We start from the raw sequence: 17917 nt of genomic DNA, 5'->3' as shown, positions 1-17917 counted from the left end.
TTTCAGCTATTTTCAGGAATATCTGGGATCCAGGGATTCTGGAATTCTTAGCGCTCAGGGAAGTGATGAATTGGTGTATTAGTAAGGCGTGGACAAAGGTTCATTTTGAGGGAGATGCCGCGCTGGTATCCTAATCTATCAACTCGGGTATTCCTCACTCGAGTGCTAGTTGGGGTATCTGTAATGATATTTGGCATTTTAAATCACTCTTCGAAGTCTGTACCTTTGTCCATATTCCCAGGAAGGACAACTCGGAAGCTCATTCCCTTGCTCAAGAAGCAAAAGATTATTTCATTTGGTTGTCTAGAGTTAGGAATTGATCATCAGAGTTTCTGTCTTTCTTTTTTATCTTAGTAACTTTGGAAAAAAAAAATTTAATTGATGCTTTTTAATTTCTAACTCATCTTAAGTAGACAGCATTTGGAATCGTGGGTTGCACCTCCTTTTATAGATGCATTAATAATTAAAAAAATTACAATATAATGAAATAGAATTTCTCAAAATCTATTACATACATTAATACAATCTTAAAAATATTTACACAAAAATATGATATGCTCGTATTTTAAAAATAATTGTAGCTATCTTCAAATTTGTTAATGTACTATTTTATTTTTTTCAAATAATGATTTATTATTTTGTTATTCTTTGTATATTGTTAATATTTTTATTGTATAATTAACATATTGAATAATAATTTTTTATGAGTACAGATAGTTATTTTAATTTTCTGGTGAAGTAGCTAATAGTTAAAAAATAATTTTATTAGTAGTTTAAGATAAACATTTTATCTAAACTAAATTTTAATTGAACTCTGATAAAAATAATTGAGTTTTAATATAGGGGTGTTATATGAAAAATAATTCACCTAAAAGTGTTCAACTTTCTTAAATTTTAATGAGAATTAAGAGTACTTAATGCAAAATAAATACTCTGGAAACGAAACGACGCCGGTTGGTATACAAAGTCTTTCATTATTGGTCAACCAATCAAAATCCAGCAAACAAACAAAGCCCCCAAATCAAAAACCCTAAAAACTCGATTTTTATAAGAAAGTGAAAAAGCTGTACATAGGGTTAGGGTTTGTGAAAAGAAATGGCGGCAATTGCAGAGAAGAGAAAGCCAGTGTTTATTAAAGTAGAGGAGCTAAAACCAGGCACTTCCGGTCACAATCTCACCGTTAAGGTCGTTAATTCGAATGCCGTTCCCGTTCCTAAGCCCCGCCGTGCCCCCATGTCTCTCTCTGCCCGCCCTGCCCGTCCTGCCGTTATCTCTGAATGCCTCGTCGGGGATGAGACTGGCTGTATTGTTTTCACTGCCCGTAATGAACAAGGTAGCTCACTGTTTTTTTTTTCTTAGAATTAAATTCATTTAGTGATTTGATCTTAGTATAAGATGTTTGTGTCTGTGTGGCCTGATTTGTTTTCTAGTTTACAGAATTTTAATTGGATCAGAACGTCGGTTTTCGACTGTTAAATTTACTTTTGTAGCTGTTTATACGTTGGTTTTTGAGTATTTTTTTATAATTGGAAGGGGAGTCTTTGTGGGAAGAATTAAACTCACAGACTTTAGCAATTTACTGTTTAGTGCTTATACTATTTGAGCTCTAGCTGCTCGTTGATCGTTTTTTTAGTATTAAATTTACTTTTTAAGGTGTTTCTTGTGCAAATGATTGGGATTTGATTGAAGAATTCATTAAAAAAATTTGGAATTGCTACAGTCACGCGACATTTTTGAGGTGATATTGTAGCGAAACCTAATTTGGTATTGGATTACTCGATGTGTAGGAGTGCAGTGGATCGGCCTTGTTAGAGTTTAAACTTTTGAATCTTGTTTCGAACATTATTTGTCGGGAATAATGGAGTATCTATTGTATACCTATTATGATGTTTTTGCTTCGGTGAATTCTTACCGTTAGCACGTCTCGTGTGGTACATATCTTGATACTTTACTTAAAATTATAATCTAATACGAACTGTATTATGCAGTTGATATTATGAAAGCTGGAGACACTGTCATTCTGCGAAATGCTAAGATTGACATGTTCAAAGGATCCATGAGGCTTGCGGTAGACAAGTGGGGACGTGTCGAAGCTACTGAACCTGCAAGTTTCACGGTTCAAGAAAATAACAATCTTTCTCTAGTTGAATATGAACTTGTTACTGTTCAGGGATGATTAACTGGTATGGTTAGGAAGTGAATATTTGAAAATTTAGTGGAAGACATCATTTAATTCCTCATTGTGAGTTGTTTGACTAAGAAAACATGTTAGTATGGTATAATTTTTTGGTTAAGATGTAATTTTGAATGGTGTTGGGAATGCTAATTTATAATTAATTATCATATTGGAAATGAATTATATCCGAATGTTATAATTTATTGGTGCTGATGCATTTATTTTACTTCAGTTTTTTTCACAACTCGAATATGTTCGAGATTCGAGTGTTCCAGAAACTCTCTATTGTGCTCGGAACTATCAATTTTTGTTTCGACTCTTTTCTGATGAGGATGATATCCCGCGTCAGGAGTTGATTTGGTGTTTTATGCTCTGCATGGAAATGAGAAGGCAGCTCCAAACATTTGGAATCAGAGCATTGTATAAAACCTAATTATATGCCAATTATTTAATTTAGCTTCTCTATAAAAGCACTTACTTTACAAAATTTAAGAATTTAATCAACATAGAGATCGAGTAGATAGTAATGTAATCCGATTTCTTGATAACAAACAAGGCGCAGCAATGCTTATAACCTGTCACTTTCAATTTAACCATCCACAAAAATAAAATACATTTAAAGATCAATATGGAATTATTTTCCACACAATAACAAGAGTAATTTATTTAAGCTACACTGAACCCGCTTCAAGGTTAAGCAAAACAAGGAATAAGAGGAAAGCTCAACAAAGACTTTCGCCATGCCTGAATTGTCCATTACAGCCCTAAACGCACAATAAATAAATAGTCAGACACAAGCACAAAATACTCTAAATGATGAAATGCACACAACACCCCCGAGCTATATGTAGTTGGGCATACATAATGTCCTTAACTTACATGGGCAATTTCTACTCTAGTCAGTTGGGAACTACAGAAGAATCATGATGGAAAAAAACTACCACATAAGTGAAGCTTGCATATCATTAGCAAGCCTAAAAAGTACAAGTGAAGCTTGCGTCAAATGCATGAATATCAATCAACTCAGCACATAGTGATATCCGGCGTTCTGAGGCTGCCAAATATGGCATACATTCATAACAAAGCCGTCTTGCTATCTGATACGAAATAATTATACATAAATAGGAGCTGCTAACAACTTCTAGTTTCCGCACACTAGTAAAAACTCCAGTCCATACAGAGACAAGCTTTTAAGAAAGGAGTTGATTATTAACATTATAACAATTCCGAAAAAGTGACAGATGGTATATTAATCAATCTTAATGGAAGTATCTTGCAGCTGACTGAGTAAGAGATACATCAAGCATTGAGTATCAGGGAAAGCAAAGTCGGTGTCTTATGGCTACAGAAATAGGTCGAAAACCTACTATTCACTCTAGATTTCAAAGCTCAAGAAATGCCAACTTGTCTCCTCAGCAGCTCATTCAAAACTTCTAAATGTGGATTTGGCACTAAAACTTGCTTGAATCCTCTGAATTATCATCACACATCATCATTGCAAGCTGATTGAATAAAAATAATCAGTATACACCCCAACTGACCAGGTCGATATTTCTCAAATAATAACAAGAATTTCAAGTCAACAAGTTAAACCCTGATTTGAAAGAAGTTGGACAATCTAAAACCACACAAATATAACCCCGTCAGATCTCAAATTTAAAAGGACTTTTGGTTCAATAAAAGGAAAAAACGTATTAAAGCTTCAAGCCTCAAGGAACATGAAAAATACACGTTTGATGAAACAGACTTTCCTAGTTTATACATGATCGGTGATACTACTTCTTTAGTAAAAATGCTCAGAAAACAATAAATCCAAATCAACCATCTTTGTTCTGATCTTCATCTAGTCTCATCTTTTCCTACAACATAAAAGAGAAGAACATGCACTTATTCAAAAAATCAAGCATGAAGGTGCGAATGATCTATTCTGCAATCGAGATAATGAAAAAAAAAATGTCAAAGCCAAAAAAAAAAACCAACGGTATGGCTCGAGTAAACAGTATTTTTTTTGCAACCGTAATAGCGGAGTGGCTAAACACACAAGTCAACAATGAAAGCCAAATGTACAACTTAGAAACAGCATAACTCGAAGCATAATACAAACACCCACTTAATAACAAGTTCCGAAAACATGAATTGAACTAAAATTTCGATTAGAAAGAAAGAAAGCATTTTTAATACCTTCAAGAAGCCAACCGTAGCCATCCCGAGAGATAGAAAGCATCGAAGTCATCAATGCAGAAGCAGTAACCGTGTGATATGGCATCATCGATTCTACACAAAAGCTCATTCCCACCGGCCGCCTTTCGTCACAAAGAAACATAATTCCAGTTTAGAGAACTCTCAAATACATAATAAACAGACAAAATCATCAGAATGTAACCGTAAAATGAATAAAAACACAGGATTTCATAACAAGAAAAACGATATAACCCAGCTATAGAAACCGCTTTAATATTTTTTGACGAGGACTCACTCTCCCAAGCCGAAGCTCAGGATCACAGTCAAAAACCAGGATGTGGACCGCCCGCAAGCAAGCCCACATACCTGATATTTCGCACTATAATGGCCAGCAGCTCAATTCCAACCACTCCATTTATTAAAGGGTGTAGCGGGATTTGAACCCGCGCCAAACCCGTGCGGGCAACCGCTTGAATATTAAAAGGGCAATGAAAACAGAAAAAAAATCCTTATTAATGAAATGTGACCTTAAGAGGGACTGAGACAGAGGCTTCTTGTTGTTGGGAGAGGTGCGAAATGGAGAAGCTGGTGAGGTATTTGGTTTGGTTTTGGAAGCCAAGCGTGTTGCGGCACTGCGAGCGGAGGAGGCTGATCGGAAAATTGATCTGGCGGCGGTGAAAGGTGGCATTTTTGGGTGTTAGATTAAGAATTCGCAAATCGGAAATTATGAGTGTGAGTGAGAGTGTCTGGGTTCTGAAAAGAAAAACGAGAATTAAAATCCTTCGGTGCAGTGTTGACCGTGTTTGGACATAGAGATAGCAGACCTTTTAGACCCTATAGTGCGGAATGCTATTTTTTGTAATACTATTTTTTTAGAAAAAGTATTAATTATTTTATTTTAATTTTAATTTTATATATCATAATTATAATATATATTTTTTCTAAAGAACTGTTTATTTGATAGCAAAGATATATCTAATCTATATTAGTTATTATCGCGAGTTAGCGGAAGTTAGTAGTCCCTCCGTTTTTCTAATTGTCCATTTAATTAAATAAATTTGTCTATAATTATTCATTTATAATTTTAAGATGATTTTATCTATTAGTATTTTCAAATCTATCCATTTCTAATAAATGACAATTGAAAGTCGGATCTTGCCTTCACTCCTAAAGGAAAAAAAGCTCACCTCAGAGCTTCACAAGAGCAATCACAGTCGAAAGAGCAAACTGATTCAACAATCGTGAATTGAATTAGCCTCGAGTCAGGCCTAAGTAAGGCGTCAACTCTCTTTCCTTTCTTTGATCTACTATGTATTGTTATATTTGACTGAAGTTTCTACTTCTTATCCCTACTTACTGTCTGTTGAGCTATTTACGTACTCTCTTTCCCTTACTATTTGAGTTCTATTTTCACTTTCTCTTATAACTCAACTTACAAAATATTTATTAACTAGTAGAATTAAATTAGTATTTATTATTATAATTTAAAACAACGTTCACTTTTTTAATATGTGCAATTTTAGTTAGAGGGACAATTAAAAAAAAACGGAAAAAGCAAGTATTATTAAGTTATTAACTAGTATGTTTTAAATCAGGCGAAACCAGTATCCATAAAGAATCAAGTCAAAACCCGACCTCATATACAATGACAGACTTAATCTTTAGTTTTCTATATCATAAATTCTTTGTAATTATTATAATTTATAAAACTTTATTTTTTATTGTAACGTTATTATAAAATAAATCACAAAAGTAAAATAAAAATCTTGTAATTCAATTGTAATAAAATATTAAAAAACAAAAACTCTTTGAGAATTTTAGCGCGCCCTTAACCTGGATATGGAATTACTCTTCTTCCATTCTATTTCTCTCTAGGGTTTATTCTCACTCTCACAGAGCTTAAAAAAAACCTCTTCAATTTACAATTAACGATCCAATTCTGCATTTCCAACACATAAATTTTGCAATGGCTTCCCTTTTCAAGGTAAAAAACTTTACTTATTTGAAACCCTAATTATTTGATTTTGCTCTGATTTTGCCCTAAATTTATTTTTATTTGATTGCAGGACTTAACGAAGCTATCTGCTTATAGAGACAGAAGATTTTCAGGGAATCAAGAGGAATTTGAATATGCACTTTTAACTTCTACAACTGTTTATGTTGGCAATATGTCATTTTACACTACTGAAGAGCAAGTTTATGAACTTTTTTCTAGAGCTGGTGAAATGAAGAAGATTATCATGGGTTTGGATAAGAATACTAAAACCCCTTGTGGGTTTTGTTTTGTTTTGTAAGTCACTTCTTCAATTGGGTACATTTTTAAATATGCATTTCTTGTCATCTAGGTAGCGACGTGGCCCGTTTTGGAAACGTTTTGGATACGGAACTTCAATTTTTATGTAGGAAACTTTAAAATTACACTATTTCGCCATGTCCGTGTCTGTGCTAACTAGGTTGTGATGATGTTTAAATGTTAGTTCTTGTGATTAATTGTTGTTTACTATGTGGGCGTGCTTTTTCTGATAGGTATTACTCTAGAGAAGATGCTGAGGATGCTGTTAAGTATATTAGCGGGACTATTCTTGATGATCGTCCGATTCGTGTTGATTTTGATTGGGGTTTCCAGGAAGGAAGGCAGTGGGGCCGTGGTCGCAGTGGTGGACAGGTGTGCTTGCTGTTTTAAATATGTATTGAAGAGGTTTTACGCTTTTATTTGGTTTCAGTTTGTGTAGAGTTGAACACTTCCATTTTTGCAGGTTAGAGATGAATATCGTACAGACTATGATCCTGATATCCTTTTCTGCTTTGTGTTTGTAGTCTTTTTGTAGTTTCTTTGATGCAATCTTAAAAAACTATAGTAGTACTTATTTTCTTTGAGAATAGATAGTTTTGAAAATTGAAGCCACATATATTGGTAGTACTTAGCGTTGAAACTAGGAATTTCTACCCTGCTAGCTTAAAAGAGTGATACAGCTGTTATTCAGGTGAATAATTTACTATTACATTTTTGAAATAGTTTAACTTTCTTGTTGCATTGTGTGTATTTTTTTTGAATTGATCCTCAAGTAATCCAAACATTATTAGGTTTTGTGATAAAGGCATAAATAAGTATATAAGGCCTGCTAATGGTATATTTCCTGACTTATAGTCAAGTCAGTGAAATTGATTATTATAGAATTGGCACTTCATTGAAATAACTGATCATGATGATGACTCATATTAGTACACAAACAATTTCCACTGCTCCTTTTTGTTTCCTTAACATATTATACGTAGAGGTGGTTATGGAAAATTAGTTCAGCATGAGCTGGAACAGAGACAGCTTGTGGATTATGGAGCTGGATCATTGGGCTCTTTCCCTCCAGTTATTGCACCACCTCAGTGTAAGTACTTTTAGGTCTATTCTTGACGGCTGTATTGCTTACTTGCTATTGTAAAACATTACTTGTTTGCTGTGCTGAAGTCATACCCTTCCATGTTCATATTCTTTTAGGCTTTTAGCTTTCTTTGGTAAACAAAGCATGTTATAGTTTTAGCCTAGCTAATATCTATCTTATATTCAATGCTGCATTTTGTCATCGTAGGAGATGTAGAATCTCAAAATACTATTTAATAAAGGTATAATACTTAGCTATGCACAATTATTACATGATAGATGCCAATGCTACGCGGCCAAAAAAGATTTTCAACTTTTCTAGGATGGTTGTTTATTGGGCCACAAATATATGACCTCAGCTGTGAGACTACATTCATGGACAGATATTTGCTGTGATGACGAGTCTAAGAATTGTGTTCGTAGCATAGTTGAGTGTCGTATAACATTTGAAAGGTGCAGATATTATAAGTATTGACGGTCTGTTCAAGTTCAATTTTAATGCAAATAGCAGTTTTTGAGATCAGGCATGATCTCATTTGCTAGTCTGCTGAAACTTATCTGATTAACTATACTTCAGCCTAAAGTTTGGAAGATAGGAATATAATCTATGAGCCAAAATGTAGGATTGCTTTTAGTTGCGAACTGCAAATGGTTGAGGCCGCTTTGTTATGCATGAAGTAGAGAAGTTTACTTATGTAGTCAAGCTTGCTTATTTTTCTAATGTTGTTATTTTAGAGGAATAGTGTATTTGGAAATTTATATGCTGTCTCTGATGTACATAAAAGAAAATGCGCATAAATATAAAAGAATAATTGTAAAAACGTTCGCTCAAGTTAAATTAATTCACCGCATCCATCTGACGTTGGATATTACATTTTGCATGTTGTAAGTTGAGCAGTTGCTAATATCCCTTGCTGTGCAATGGCTTTAGTCAAAAATTGAAGACTGAAGTTTAGTCCCTTTTACATTTTTTCCAAATAATTCATTCTATGCTGTCATTCCTTTATATAAAAATTATCATTTGATCATCATATTAATTATTATAAATTTTGCTAGCTTCTTTAATTTTGTTTTTGTTTTTTTTTTCTGCCTTTTGGATTGCCTTGTGATTTGATGACGGTGTGCAACAGTTTAATATCTTTATTTATTACATTTATCTTTTGCAGATGGCAGACATGGTGGAAACCACGGTCATGGTGGTTATCAGCGGCACGGTAGAGGTAATTTACTCTTCGTTTGCCTTGGGTTCCTGTAAGGAACTGTATTATTGTTGTGTTCCAGTTCTTGTATTTTTTACTGCTTGTATATTGAATTGAACATTTACATTGCCATAAGGGTCTAATGGTCTGAGTCTGTTTTGATAGCAGATTATCACCGGAAGCGGTTTCGAGATGACGACCGCCCTGCACGTGACTATCCAAGAAGAACATCTGATCATGAATCGAGGAGAAATATTGATCCCGACTCCCGACCGGTAAATTTTAAATGCTTAATGGTCATTAATACATCAGATTTATATTTTGACTGAGATAACCATTAAGAATCCTACTATATGTTCTAAAGAGGAATTAAATTCCTCCATTTTCATGTTTGATCCTAGTGATTCTAGAGTTAATGTGTACTTTGCTTTCTCGTGTCCTTAACTTTATTTAACCTTTATTTCTCCACATCACCAAACGGACCTCTGCTTTAATGTAACAGGAAAAGAATCCGCGTTTCCGTGAAAGTGGCAACTCCGATGAGGAAGAGGAAGACGATCGGCCTCGGCGACCTTAGCTATAGCATCCATGTACTCTTTGTAATGAAGATGATTTGTCCTAAACAGAGATCAGATTATATTCATGCAACTACCAAAGCCTTGCCTGTTCTTTCATTTAAGCTTTTAGATTGTGTGCTCGATAAATCTGTTAGAAAATTCAATTATTTTTTGTTGCTCGACATATATAAAATTCATTAATGATGAACAGAATACAAACATGATAAACTACAGGTCTTGACATATGAACTGCTAAATATGAATTCAACCATTAAATATGAAACAAAAGATATTAAAAAAATTAATAGAAAGAAATGTTATAAGACGTACATCTTATTAAATGTCACCACAGTAAATAAAGTTCAGTTGGAGTAAAGAATTTGATATTTTGAACATCAATTTTTTCCTGTTAGATCATTACGGAGTTTGATTTGTTATAGCTTTATATTCATCTTATCTTAATAAAATTCCTAAAAGTAACTTAAAATTTATCAAATATGAAAATAATTTTACAATAGGTGAAGGAGACCATTTTCCGGCTAAAAACCGCCCTGACCAAACTATGAAACTAGTGTTTGAATTTGTGAGAAGTTAGAAAGAAAATAAAGCTTTTTTTTATAGGCATCTGCAAAGCATACAAGAAATTGGATCAAAAAGGATACTGCAATAATTTAACCAATCAAAAGAACTCTTGTCGACCAGACAAAAATACATAATGATTTATAACATTAAATTTTACAAAACCTATCAAAATTGCTACATACAAAGAGTGAATATATCTGATATTCTATATCTCACTTAATAAGATAATTAGCTCAGATATGGTGGAGAGAACAGCACACTTCTACAGGCATCTGATAGCATAAAGCTCACTCTTCTTCTTTGATGATTCTTCGTTTGCGCAGAGGTTCTGATACGATACTTCCTGGAGCACTATGAGCTTTCCTTCTTTCGCCTTTAACCCTTTCAGCGTCAGTTATTGTACGTCTGAGCTCAGCAGCCTTGTATATTGGTCTTGGCAAGTGTCGATGTCTGCAATTATTATCAAAGAAAAATAAATAGAACACCCTAATTGATAATCCGTAATGCTCCTTGTTCTATCACAGCCATATCATTTAGGAGGTCAAAAATGCACTTACCTGACAATACGCTTGACCTCAGGAAGGTGCTTATACCGATTCTTGACAGCTTCATGATAATCATGCCTTTTCCGTTCCCTTGGAAGAAGCTGCAGCAAGACAGTGCATATATTGGCAATTTAGAAATAGGAAACAAGCAGCCACCAGAAAATTTATGAAACAAGCAGCCACCAGAAAATTTATGAAACCAGCTGATGGCAGTGATTTCATATGTTATCTAAATTTATTCTTACTTCAGTATGAAATTTAAAAATGAGTTCTTCCAATGGATCAGAGCAATTTTCACCGGAAATTAAAATTAAATCTAAAACATAAGAAAGGCGAGACAAGTGCATAGGTATTGATCTTACCACTCCCAATTGCTCTGATGCTTTAGCTTTCCATATTCTAAGGTTGGTGTCATCGCTCCCGGAAATAACATAAGTAGCATCACAGCTGTACTTGACGCAGAATACCCTGCATTAAAAAGGAAAATAAAAGGAAAACACATGGCCTGTAAGTTTTCAGTTTCAATTTAGAAACCTTGAATGTATGGTCTTGCATTAAAAAAAACAGCATGCAACTAATAGATAAACTACGTGACTAATCGGCAAGGTGAAAAAGCAATACCGTTGCATTCTTTTGGTATGATAGATCTCTCGGCTGTGACCACCGTTATACGGGAAAATTCTGACCTGTAGAAGGAGATATCTAGTCAAAAAAAAAAGGAAAGAGAGCTGTCTAGGGCCTCTAGGCTGTTGAATTTAGCACCACAAGATGGGAAAAAAGAGGGAGGATGAGCAGTAAATGGCTCAAGAGTACTCACTGTTCTATCATAAGATCCTGTCACAAACTCTCGACCTGTAGGAGAGAAGTCAATATCCATCCTGCAAGCAAACATAGTGTTAAAAAATAAGAGATCGTAGAAATGCTAAACATGGTAAGACGTAAGATAGTCAGTCATCTTACACAGCAGAAACATGATCTTTGTGTACACATTTTGCTTCATCCAGTTTTCTAGCATCATAACTATAAGAATTGCAATCCTCATTTGCCTGCATACATTAGAAATGCAATTGGTAAACTGTATTAACTTGAGCAACGCAACTTTTACTCAATCAACGCACTAAATTTTCCAAATTTCCTAAAAATTTCTATGGAAGTACTATTACTGAAGCATCTGGCTGAAAATTAAGGTGCAGACCGTCAAATTAGAAATTTGATTGCACAAATTATTAAAAACTGAAAACTGATTCTCAAGAATAATCTTAAACCAAAAACAGTATGAAAAAAAGCATTTAGAGAAAAATATCAAAATAGCTTCAATATGCTTACAGCTGTGAAGTTCATTGGCTCCATAGGGTTCCATGCAATAGAATTGGTTCTCGTCTGCAAAAAAAAACTAAACGTTCAGGCTGGCTACGAAATATTACACCAACAATTAAAATATTTTTAATGGTTTTAATGATTAAACAAAATAAACCAGATGGACAAGTGATCAACAAAATAATCAGTGAGCCATATTCCGGTCAGTAGTCTCCAAAACTTTGGTATGGTAATTAACCATACTTGCACACAAGATATCAATAAAACAATCATAATCAGAATTCAAACAGTTGTAGATAACAAAAGCGAACAATAAATTTATGGATAAAATATGGATTGCCAACATTACTCGCATAATAAGTTTCCTCGCTGGAGTTGAAACACGCAAATCATACAATGTTATGCTGCGGTCACTGCAAAAGGGGAGAAAAAAACTTTCAGATAAGTTCATGTTCACTCTGTCTTTAATGCATATGGCAATCTATACTATTCATAATGAAGCAGAGTAGAATGACTGTGACATCAACAAGAAATGACGTTTTCCGCAGTTGTCTCTAAAAAAGCATATGCAATATGCATATAACACCAGTAGATGTAATATGCCTTTATAAATACAGAATTTATAGAGGAAATGCAAGAAATGTACAGGTAGCATGTGCAGCACGTGCATTAACATAATTAGATACTCATTCTATACTTCATATACATAGCTTACTATATGCATACGGACTACGGATTCCTTATTCAAGTTTGAGCACCACAATAATTAGAGGTAAGTTGTGAATAACAAGTCCACTATAGAACTGACTACTGATTGCTAAAGCAATAACATAACTGGCTATGTCCAAGTTCACGTAAAACTTGCACATTGTAAAATGTCCACAAAAGGTTTAGTTTACAATGCTTAAGAATAGAGATACATTATTAAAATAACACAGGAATGTGACTGACATAGATAGTGATTGAAGTAACTGTAATTGGTGCAGGCATACCTTCCTGATGATGCCAACAGGTTTGGTTCCCCTGGATTAAATCGAACAGATATGACTGTGTCTGTGCCCCATTGAAAAGTGTTTACTGGCTGAGATCTAATACAGAGAAAGCACACTGTAAACATAATTGATATAATCAGGGAACTTAATGGAACAACTAAGCAATTTAAGATCGAAACCTGTTATGATTCCAAATATCCACTTGAGCACCAGCCGTGGCGAAGAGCTCGCCATCCCATTGATGATCAACACCCCTGAAACCATGAAGCTTCAGAATTCAAGATGCTTGCAATGGAGACGGAAATGTAAAGGAAGAAATCAAAACATGGAGAATAGTTGAAAACCTTACCAAAATGCATTCTTCCCAACATATACTGCCTGTGGCTAAAATATGAGCAGAAAATTTGTTCCACGGTTATAACAAAAAAAGAAACCAAAAACTGACAACGCATGACATGATTCTGCTTAAGAAACCAATACCTCCGCCGAACGTTTGGAGTTATCTGAATCCATAATGGTAGCTACAGGAACATTCCAAAGCCTTGCACTGATCAAAGGTCAGATTTAAGATAAATGTTGGAGGCAAGTGTTCATATACTGAGTTTAATACGGAAAATGTTTATAACTTCATATACTGAATTTAGTGAGGCAAATGTTCATACACTAAATGTAATGAGCATAGATGTTTAATATCCAGCCTATAAATAAAAACTATGCCTTACGTGCAATCAGTTCCGCAGGATATTAAAATGTGCCCATCAGTTGAAGCTGTCAACCCTCGAACAGCGCCTTGATGACCAGGAAACTGACAAACAGTTCGCCTATAGTTTCACAATACATTTAAAAATATCAATTAAACATGATTGTTACCAAACAAAATTCCACTACAAATGAGTACATGAAAACAACGATAAACGGAATTCTTTGTGCATTGGTGCGGATAAATAGTTTACAAGCACATCATATGCCCTGAACTTGATCCAGTTTTATTATACAATTTCAACACGTGGAACCCTTTTTCATCAAATAAATCATGAACACTTTCATTACATATTCATCTCTTCCTTTCCATACCAGCTCTCACAATTTCACAACCGCCTATAAGTTTATAAATCAGGTACAATTGACATAAGCATACATACTATCAGTGACGAAGCCAGGATTTCTACATGGGGAGGGCCAAATTGCAATATGCACTATATATAGGAGAAAACTTTTTAAAGTTGATTGGGGGGGGGGGGGGGGGGGAATTGCAAAAAAAGAAAAACTGCCCATGCTAATTTTCAAAAAAAAAAATCCTACCCCTCTCCTCCATCATTTCACACTATACAAGACACTGAAACAAGACCGTAATTTATCTATATAATCACGGACTTCCAATTAAGTAACAAGGTACCTGGAAGCCATGTCCCAAAGCCGAATATCTGCAAAAATTAAAATTTCAGAAATTTAAACAAAATACGCTAGTTACTAACTTATCGAAGCTACAGTCAAGTAAACAAAATTACATAATATACTAAACTCTCAACAATTAAAAAACTTACCTCCATCCATAGAACCAGAAAAAATCCCTTTTAAATAATTAGGATTTTTCGCCATACATGAAACAGCATCAATATGCCCATCCAATGCTCCAATAAATGGTCTTGCAAATATCTATACCATACAAACACATACAAAACACCAATTATAAAAAAATTAAACATCAAAAACAAATCAAATTTAATTAATTTCTCACATTACCTTCTCCAATTTAGCTGCATTAAGCGCTCTGACATATTCAATTGATTTCTCTTGAGTTCTAAGGCTGGGGTCAAAATTATGAAACACTCTCTACACCAAAATTGAATCAAATTCATCAGTAATATTACACAAATTGAAACAAAATCAGTACAAATTGAAGTTACCTGAAGATCTTGGCTTCGCTCTCGAGTGAAATCTTCAGTAGAGCGTGAAATTACTTTCACTTTCATTTTAATTGTTGATTGAATATTTCAATTTTGAATTCAATAAATTGAATTTGATTGAAAAAAATAGAGGGAATTGATAGCTTCAGAGACGGATTGAGAAAAACCCTAGACAAAAACCCTAACCATAACAGGGAAGAAAGAATCAATAGATGGGCCTGTATCATATATCTAACATGGGCTTTTAGAAAACTTAAGACCCATCTTTTTAATAGAGTTTGGAATTTTTTATTTTATCTCATTATTTAACTAATTTTATGAGTTTACCACACAACTAACCTAAAACATAAAAGAACAAAGGGTCAACGCGGCTAGACCTGGCAATTTTAGACACGACACGATTAAATAATAAGATATGACACGAAATTAAACGGGTTTGGGTCATAAATGGATCAATCCGTTTATGACACGATTAATTTTATGTCTAAATTGGCTATACACGTCTAACCTGTTTAAACACGATTAACTAGTTTTAATTAAATATTATTTATTTTTAAAATTTAAATATTATTAAATTCTTAACTTCTATTTATTTTTTATAGTATATATAATTGCAATAGAATTTATCTCAAAATATAGCAATCATTATTTTCGTATTTTATTAAATAAATAAAAAATGTATTTAAATGATTATATGGATTTAAACGTGTCTAATACGTTTAGGTAATCATGTTTATACGCGTGTGACGTGTAACATGTGTAATATTTGTGTCGTGTTTGGATTTTGTATATCTAACCCAATTAATAATCGTGTTGTGTTTGTGTTTATGCTAATTGTATTCGTATTAAAACGAGTCTAACTCGTTTATTACTCGCAAACACAAATTTCCAGGTCTAAACACGGCTCCTGAACTTGTGACACAGGGTCAATTAATTCAGTTTTTACTTTTTTGAGCAAATAACCCCTAACTCTTCAATTTTAGGTTAGATTACTCTATAATTTAGATTTTCATTGTAAAAAATAGGCTTAGGATAATTTTGTCGCAATAATTAGAGAGCTCTCTAATTTATTTCTCGCATTTATCACTTCCGGTTGGTATTGCACGCGTTTTAAAAATACAATTATAGGTAATATGGCCTAAACTAAAGAGCTTATAGGTTACTTACTCAAAAAAATAAAAACTGAGTAAATTGATCATGTGTCACAAGTTCAGAGGAAGCATTAACCATTTCTTAAAACATAAACACTTTACAAAAATACCAACTCTCTCTTAATTTTATTGCTATCAAAAAATATAAAAGGTTTACATGAAATACTTGTTCACTTCAAACCATACTGATCAGTAAAAAAAATATAAAAGGTTTATATAAAATACTTGTTCACTTCAAACCAACTACTGATCAGTTCCGGCCACCAACGCCGTCTCTAGGCAGCCACCAATTTTGGTCGCCCTCTAGCTCAGGGCAGCCCTTCCACCCACCATCACTATCTTCATCAACAGTCCCGGGTGAAAATCGTCGGACACTGGCGGCCAACGCTCCAGCCACGACCTCACCAGCTGTCACCGGCAAAAACCTTCAACCACCAACCTCCTCGCCTCCGACCACTACCCCCACCTCAGACCATCGACGTTAACTAGCGAAAACCGCTGTTAACCGTCGTATGCCGCTTCCTAATGGCCGCCACCATCGGTCTAAAGCTAAACCCTAAAAACTAGACCCTAAATAGTAATTTATAGGCAAAAGGTACAAAAAAAACTTTCGTAGTTTTCACAAAAGTACAAATCAGCCCTTTTACTTTTTTAGGGTTTAATTAAACCCTTTTTGTTTTTAAATAGAACAAATAATCCCTTTCATCCAATATCATTAGAAACACTCGTTAATGGTTGACATGTCTCTCATAATCATATAGGAAAAAAGTTCAAAAATAATTTTAATATTTAAAATATTTACCAAAAATTTAAGGGGGTAAGTGTCCCAAAAGTTTAAAAGGGTCTATTGTTCGATTTTAAAATAATAAGGGTTTAATTGTTCAATTTTAAAAATACAGGGGCTTAATTGTGCCCAGATAAACTAAAAGGGCTGATCTGTACTTTTGAGAAAAACTCGAGGGCTTTTTTATACCTTCTGCCTAATTTATACTATGAAAGCTATCTTATCTTTTTTTTTTTTATAAATATCAACTTTTTTAAAATCTTTTCATAAAACATCCACTTTTCAAAAGAAAATGGCTAGCGGGGGAAAAGATTTGAGAAAAGATGTGGAGTGTTTGTAATAATATTGTTATCTTCTTTAATTTTCTTTTTAACTTAATTAGAGTTTATGAATATGAAAAAAAAAAGGTAGATTATATGTTTATAAACCTAACTAAAAATAATCCATAAAATATTACTCACTTAATGAGTCCTTCAATTATATATTCGCTTAATAAAAATTGAGGAATGATAAGTGAATGATATCTAATATAAGTATTGTAAGTTGTTTCAAGTTCTTTTGTTGCAAATCTTTCACTATAGTAAGCTTAACTTTAAGTGCCATTATACCTGGAAAATAATTAATATTGCAATGAATAATAGATTTCAAAATAATATACACAAATAACATTAACCACATAAATGCAGTAATTGAAATTGAAAGCTACTTCGAAATTGATCTTTTTTAGGCTTAATCACCAAAAAATGCCAAACCTATACGTTTTGTGTCAATTATAGCCAAACCTTTAAAAATCACCAAATTTAGCCAAACCTTATATGTTCTGTTTCTTTTTTAGCCATTTTTGAATCGAACCGGTTTTTTTGACACCGTGTCATCCACGTCACCGCCAACTAAGCAATTGGCTGGCATGGCACCTGAAATATTTAAATAAGGTTTGGCTATAATTGACACAAAAAATATAGGTTTGATATTTTTTGGGTGAATAAACCTAATTTTAAATTCAAGCCAATTTTTAAATTTAATAATTAGTAAATTGATTATATCATTTATGAAATTTATATATATTTAAAAATAATTAATATTTCCTATTTAATACTAATTAAAATTAATTAAATTTTTTTATTAAACCTAATTAAATCTAATAAATTTA

At 33.5% G+C, this 17917-nt stretch overlaps 4 protein-coding genes across 6 annotated transcripts; 2 read left to right on the top strand and 2 right to left on the bottom strand.

The window, feature by feature from the left end:
• The first annotated feature begins 1011 nt into the window (after window positions 1-1011).
• On the top strand, window positions 1012-2379 carry LOC126654483 (uncharacterized protein At4g28440). Its single transcript, XM_050348351.1, has 2 exons — window positions 1012-1333; window positions 1989-2379. Exons 1-2 carry the CDS (start codon window positions 1096-1098, stop codon window positions 2174-2176), a joined length of 426 nt encoding a protein of 141 aa, XP_050204308.1. The 5' UTR covers window positions 1012-1095; the 3' UTR covers window positions 2177-2379.
• Window positions 2380-2693: 314 nt separating this feature from the next.
• LOC126656183 (protein NUCLEAR FUSION DEFECTIVE 6, mitochondrial-like) lies at window positions 2694-5168 on the bottom strand. 3 transcript variants are annotated; one of them, XM_050350691.2, is made up of 3 exons: window positions 4885-5167; window positions 4358-4479; window positions 2694-2940 (listed from the first exon to the last, which is right to left on the bottom strand). In XM_050350691.2, the coding sequence occupies exons 1-3, from the start codon at window positions 5043-5045 to the stop codon at window positions 2933-2935; spliced, it is 291 nt and encodes a 96-aa protein (XP_050206648.1). In that variant the 5' UTR covers window positions 5046-5167; the 3' UTR covers window positions 2694-2932. The 3 variants fall into 3 exon arrangements, with proteins under 3 accessions (XP_050206648.1, XP_050206646.1, XP_050206647.1); XM_050350689.2 differs by lacking the exon at window positions 2694-2940 and adding an exon at window positions 3365-3678 and having other exon boundaries at window positions 4885-5166; XM_050350690.2 differs by lacking the exon at window positions 2694-2940 and adding an exon at window positions 3683-4035 and having other exon boundaries at window positions 4885-5168.
• A 1002-nt stretch (window positions 5169-6170) lies between these two features.
• On the top strand, window positions 6171-9606 carry LOC126656182 (nuclear cap-binding protein subunit 2). Its single transcript, XM_050350688.2, has 8 exons — window positions 6171-6341; window positions 6424-6647; window positions 6884-7022; window positions 7114-7147; window positions 7630-7740; window positions 8900-8953; window positions 9101-9207; window positions 9435-9606. Exons 1-8 carry the CDS (start codon window positions 6324-6326, stop codon window positions 9507-9509), a joined length of 762 nt encoding a protein of 253 aa, XP_050206645.1. The 5' UTR covers window positions 6171-6323; the 3' UTR covers window positions 9510-9606.
• A 527-nt stretch (window positions 9607-10133) lies between these two features.
• On the bottom strand, window positions 10134-15025 carry LOC126657611 (uncharacterized). Its single transcript, XM_050352319.2, has 17 exons — window positions 14833-15025; window positions 14669-14758; window positions 14470-14581; window positions 14322-14349; window positions 13648-13746; window positions 13406-13472; window positions 13275-13309; window positions 13105-13179; window positions 12926-13021; window positions 12283-12346; window positions 11943-11996; window positions 11577-11662; window positions 11434-11494; window positions 11238-11302; window positions 10979-11084; window positions 10629-10717; window positions 10134-10521 (listed from the first exon to the last, which is right to left on the bottom strand). The coding sequence occupies exons 1-17, from the start codon at window positions 14896-14898 to the stop codon at window positions 10359-10361; spliced, it is 1356 nt and encodes a 451-aa protein (XP_050208276.1). The 5' UTR covers window positions 14899-15025; the 3' UTR covers window positions 10134-10358.
• Between the last annotated feature and the right edge of the window lie 2892 nt (window positions 15026-17917).

This window comes from Mercurialis annua, linkage group LG7, assembly GCF_937616625.2.
Source record: "Mercurialis annua linkage group LG7, ddMerAnnu1.2, whole genome shotgun sequence".
Lineage (NCBI taxonomy): Eukaryota > Viridiplantae > Streptophyta > Magnoliopsida > Malpighiales > Euphorbiaceae > Mercurialis > Mercurialis annua.
The sequence above is the reverse complement of the archived record's forward strand: the minus strand, read 5'-3'. Positions and strand labels throughout refer to the sequence as shown.